The 6,564-nt window shown below is 15.6% G+C and overlaps 1 protein-coding gene across 1 annotated transcript; it reads right to left on the bottom strand.

The window, feature by feature from the left end:
* Window positions 1-2,101: 2,101 nt before the first annotated feature.
* On the bottom strand, window positions 2,102-4,193 carry PGSY75_1322000 (putative adenosine-diphosphatase; the record flags this gene model as incomplete). Its single annotated transcript, XM_018787283.1, has 4 exons — window positions 2,102-2,218; window positions 2,396-2,471; window positions 2,620-2,777; window positions 2,886-4,193. The coding sequence occupies 4 exons, from the start codon at window positions 4,191-4,193 to the stop codon at window positions 2,102-2,104; spliced, it is 1,659 nt and encodes a 552-aa protein (XP_018640025.1).
* Between the last annotated feature and the right edge of the window lie 2,371 nt (window positions 4,194-6,564).

The following is a 6,564-nucleotide window of genomic DNA, read 5'->3' as shown; positions in this document are numbered from 1 at the left end:
TACTACATCTTCTTACATAACAATATATTATTATATAACCATATATTTATTATTACATAATATATATATAATACATATTTTTAAATAGAAAAAATAAATAAAATATATTATATTCTTTAAACAGAATCATATAGAAACTTCCAAAAAAATACTCTACGATCTAATATTATATTAATTCATATATAATTATAAGTTTATATATATATATATATCATAATATATAAATCATTATTCTATATTTGTATTAGTATAAGAAAAACATAAAACATTTACTCTTCTTTTTTAATATTAATTGTACGTGAAAAAAAAAAAAAAAAAAAAAGAAAGGATTAAAAAGAAAAGTAAAAAAAAAAAAAAAAGAAAGAAATAGAAAGAAAAGAAAAGAAAAGAAAAAAAAATAAATAATAATAATACAAATTTTAAATAAAAATAAATAAATATTATAAAATATATGAATAATAAAACAGAAAAATATAAACTATAAAATATATAACAAATAAATAACAAAAATAAAAAAAAATAACAATGACAAAAATATTTTAAATTATTTTAAAAAAAGAAAGGATTAAAAAGAAAAGTAAAAAAAAAAAAAAAAGAAAGAAATAGAAAGAAAAGAAAAGAAAAGAAAATTAATTATTATTATTCATATTTTTAATATAAATCAAACAAACATATTATAAACTAAATTTAAATTATTTTATATATATAAATATTTATAATATATATATTATATAATATATAAAAACATATAAAGTTCTGATTTCAAAATTGAGAAAAAAATATGTAAATATTATATATATGTAATATATAATATAAAATATATTATATATAATAATATAAAAGAATATTTTTTAAACCATAAAGTATCTACATAACATTCTGGTTTTTTTTTTTTTTTTTTTTTTTTTTTTTTTAATATTTAATTTATCAAATTAACATAAAAAATAGAAATTTTGTATATATTAAAAATTATATTGAAACCAATATTTTGAATGTTATATTATTAAATATATTTATAATTATATAAATAAAAAAAAAAAAAAAAAAAATGTCCTTAATCTAATAAATAAATATATAATATATATATAATATATATTTATAATAATTATGTTTTCTTTTTGAAATATTATATATAAAAGAATTATTTTGAAAGATTATAATATATATATATATATATATTTTATGTTATAATATTTTTCATTATAGTCTATAAAATATAATTATGGACATAATAACAAAACCATTTTGAAAATTTTAATTCGTTATAAAAATATGAAATGATCAATATTTTTATAAAAAGTCTATTTTGTAAAAATAAAAAAAAATAAAAAAAAGGCCGTACAAAATGAGGGACAATATATATATAATATTTTTAAAGTTTTGATATATTTATGCCACGTGTTTGTAAATATGAATATTAATTAATATTTATATAATCTTTTATTTTCTTTTATGTTTCCATAATATATTTATATATATATATATATATGCTTCGTACGTGGATTATCTTACTAATTAAGAAGAAAATAGAATAAATTATTGTTGTAAATAAAGTAAATGCTGAATTTTTTTTTTTTTATATTAACAAGAAAATACTTTTATGTCTTTTTTTTTCAAAAATAACAAAAAAATATTATTATATATAGATCAATAATGACAAGTACACAAAATAATATTTAACAACACCAACAAAAAAAAAAAAAAAAAAAAAAAAAAAAAATCCCAAATAATAAAAAAAAAAAAAATTATAAATAAATAAAATTCAAAAAAAAAAAAAAAAAAATATATATATATATATATATATATATATATATATAAAAATATAGATATGTTCTTATTTCATTATTTAGATTCATATGTTATATTTAAAAAAATTATGTTTAAAAATTCATAACAAATTATATTTTTATGATTACTATAAAAATTTATTTTATTTCTTAATTTTAAAAGCTATTTTATATTTTATTATATAATATTCCTTGGTTGTATAATACTTTGATTAAATATAAAGATTATATATATATATGTATATATATATACCTTTATATGTCCACTTACTGTTGTGGTGTTTCATTTTTTTTTTTTTTTTATACTTTCTTGTTCAAAGCTCATCTGAGGGTAAAGCTTTTATTTTTTCATTTTTTCTAATTAAATGAACAACTTTCGGAATTTCCATTAGCAATACGGCAATAGTCCAAGTTATGCTCGTTTTATTTATCTGATAAAAAAAAAAAAAAAAAAAAAAAAGAAAGAAAAGGTGTCAAATGACAAAAAAATTAATACAATATAATATTAGTCATTTAATATGCATATTTTTATTTCTTTATATCTTTTAATTTTAATTTTTTTTTTTTTTTTTTTTTTTTTTTTTTTTTTTTTTTTCCTTTCAATTTACATAATTGGTTGAGTAAAATAATATGGATTTGTCAATTTTGAGAATATATCTCATAAATTCATATAAAAATATGAGCCTACAAAATAATAAAATAAAATAATCAAGACATATATGAATATATATGAACAAAAGAAATTTTTTTTTTCAAACGAAATTGTTCCTATTATTATAATATATATATATATATATATATATTTTATATATATATATTTTATATTATATACCCGAAACATGACGTCTGAGCCTTTTCCATGTTTGATTCTGGTCTGACAACTTTTCTTATTTCATCTATAGTAAGGGGACATATTTCCTGTGCTTTTTCCAAATACATATTTGTATTAAGAGAAATGGGATTAAAACTTTCGGCTATGTTTAATATATCCTAAAATAATAAATATATATATATATATTTTTATATATATATATATTTATTTATTTATATCCTTTTAAATGTTTAATATTAATTTTTTTTTTTTTATTTTATTTTTACCACTGCAAAGTGATGAAAATTTTCTATTCCATATAATTTAATAAATTTTTTTATTTTAAATGGCAAATCATCAATTTGTGCATAATCAAGAATTGTTTGTATTTCTTGTCTACACATATTTATATTACCAATACCCACACCTATATATTCATCATCATTAATTTTTGTGCTTCCATCATATTCTAATAAATCTTCTTCTATTGATGTTTTATATATGTTATTAATATGAAACTTGAAATTTCTTGGGAAACATGCCATTTGTATAAATTTATTCTTTTCATCTATTTCTTTATGCTTATGTAATATATAATGTAAATATGTTTTCATGGCATTTTGTCTTCCTAATACAAGATAACTTTTACAATATAAATATATATCTTGATCAAATAAATTAATTTTTACGATATTTTTATTTTTATAATTTTCTTCAATAATGTTATTTTTCTTTTTTTCTTTATGTTGATAATTAAATTGGTTTACTATATCGTCGTTCATTTTAGACAAAGGGACCTTTATCACAATTTGAGCAGTTGCTCCTCCTAGTTCAAGAACCCCAATGGTGTTATCACTATCGTTATTGTTATTATTACCATCATGGTTATCGTTTTTTTTATTATTATTATTATTATCATTATTGCTTACCTCTTCGTTTTGGTCATCAGTTTTATTGTTATCTCTTTTATCATTGTCTGTAAAAATAAGAGGACTCGGATTGAAATTTTGAAGCAGAGCATATATAGAAACAAACGACAAAATTGCCTCCTCTTTGCCACTTAGGACGTTTACTAATAAATCGTCAATTAATAAAAATTCATTGAAATGTGTAAAGAAATAATTTTTTAAAAATTCCATATATTTCTCTGATTCATTAATACTTAATAATCTAAATCCTCCCGATGCTCTAAACAATATTATTGTATTAAAACGTTTTTCTTCTTCCACATTATCATAAATAAAACTTTTTATATTTTTAAAATAATTATGAAATTCTTCTTCTTCACCAGAAAAATATCTATTTAATATATATACTAATCCAGGTGTAGTTCTATAATTTATAGATGGAATATTTATTTTTATATTACCTTTCTCATTATCTACTATATGATAATTATATATATAAATTCTTGTGCCCGTAGATCCAGCATCTATAACTATTGCTTTATATATATCAGCACTTCTAACATATTCATCATTATTTATATTCTTTCCATAACAGTAGTTAATATTAATAAATAAAAATGTGAACAACACATATAATCCTAATATTAGTTGTATTGCTTTCTTATTTATGAGTCTTCCATTTTTCATTTTGAAAAATGTCATAAAATATAAAGACAGCTCGATAAACAAAAAAAATAAAAAAAATAAAAAATAAAACAAAACAAAAAAAAAAAAAATAAATATATCTGTGTGTTTATATAATAATAAATATATAAAATATACATATACATATATATAACAACTCAACGATATTTACACTTTCTACCCAAGTAGTAATTTTTATATTAATAATTTTTCAAAATGGGTACCTACTTATTTTTTATATATTATATATATATATTTTTTTTTTTTTTCCCATGTACTTAAATAAGTATATCTTTACTTTGTATATACTGAAAAATAATACTATAATGACAAATATAATATATATATATATATATATATATTAATGTATAAGTTGTATTATTTTATTTTATTTATTTCTTTTTTAAATATTCAATATTTCCTTTTCAATATCTCCCATATAAAATTATACAAGTCTGATATGTATAAAATATAAATGTGTAATTATATATTTATTCGTGTTAATATTTTCCTTATAATTTTTTTTTTTTTTTTTTTTTTTTTATCAAGTTTAAAATATCATATTAATTAAAAAAAAAAAAAGAAAGAAAGAACAGGAATATTTTATAATAAATATCATCATTAGTAACTATGTATTACATATATATATATATATATATATATATATATTATATTTACATTTTAGGATTATTTTTTTCAACTCAAATATTATACACCATATTTATTTCTCCATTAACAGTAAAATTATTTTATGTATTATTATTATTTCATATTATTTATTTATTTTTTATTTTTATTGTTTTTTTTTTTTAGCTCGTTCAAACTTGTATATGAGATTAAAATTTTTTTTAATAAAATTAAATCATATATATAATTTTCAGGTATATAATTTCTTTTACAAATAATAAAAAAATAAAACGAAATAATAATAATTAATATATAATATGAATATTATACCTAGATGTAAGAAGTCAAGAACTTACAAATAAATAATACCCAAAATTTTAAAATCAAATATTTATATATAGCAAAAGAAGAAACCTTTTTATTTCTTTCTTATTCTTTTTTTTTTTTTTTTTTTACAATTTTTGTAACTATTTGAGGAATATATATTTACATATATATCTTATTACACTTTTTTTTTTTTTTTTCTAAAAAGATAAAAAGAACAAATAAAACAATATGATAATATAATATTACTAAATAGTTCCTTTAGATAATTATCAAAAAAAGGGTATACAATGGAAAATTTTTTTAGTTATACACACCTATATATTATTCATTCATTTATTCGTATATTTGCAAAATAGTCTTTTTACAAATTATATTAATATATTTGTATATATTTATAATATTTGAATATATTTATATTACTTCCATTTTATTATATTTTTTTTTTTCTTAAAATATGACATCCATGAAAACCTTTGAAATTATGATTACACCTTCTGCACGTTTATGTGTTTATAATTATTTTAAATATAAAAAATATATTTTGTGTAGTATAATTATGTAAATAAATATATATTTGGATTCTTTAGGTACACATAAATACGATATTATATATATATATATATATATTTTACAAAAAATAGATCGAAAAATATAATGAAGTACCATAGAAAAAAAAAAAAAAAAAAAAAAAAAATTCCTAGTTTTATTTTATTTCTCGATTGATCCTAAATGTATATGTGTTGCTACCAAGTTAAGAAAAAAAAAAAAAAAAAAAAAAAAAAAAAAACCCATATATATATATATATATATTATTAATCTTAAATTTTTTTATATAATATTAAAATAATATATTTGTTCATAAATCCCATATTATGGTGATTATTTTAGATAGTGTTTAATTTTTTTTTTTTTTTTTTTTTTTTTTTATATACTAATGGTTATTGGGAAGAAAAGTTATTTTTTGAAATTTTTAAAAAGCTTTTTATATATAATATATAAATGTTATATGGTTCTTTACACAAATTTTTCTTTTTATAATTTTACAACAATTTACCACAAAACAGCAAGTTTGTTTTTATAATTTTTTACAGTTGTATTCTTATAATTAATTACGTATAAGTTTAAATATTCATATAGGAGAAAAAGAAAAAGAAAAAGAAAAAAAAAAAAAAAAAAAATTTTACATAAATATGAATAAATAAATAAATATATATATATAATATTAACATTTCATTATAGGTATAAAATTATTAGAACCTAATTAATTTTTTTTTTTTTTTTTTTTTTTTTTTTTTTTTTTTTTTTTTTTGATTTTTAAAATTTTTTTTTTATTTTATATAAAGATTTTAAAAAATTTTATAAAAAAAAAAAAAAAAAAAAAAAAAAAAAAAAAAAAAAAAAAAAAAAAAAAAAAAAAAAA

The sequence above is a fragment of the Plasmodium gaboni genome, chromosome 13 (assembly GCF_001602025.1).
Source record: "Plasmodium gaboni strain SY75 chromosome 13, whole genome shotgun sequence".
NCBI classification, from domain to species: domain Eukaryota; phylum Apicomplexa; class Aconoidasida; order Haemosporida; family Plasmodiidae; genus Plasmodium; species Plasmodium gaboni.
Note: the sequence above shows the minus strand (reverse complement) of the source record. Positions and strands in the feature narration are given on the sequence as shown.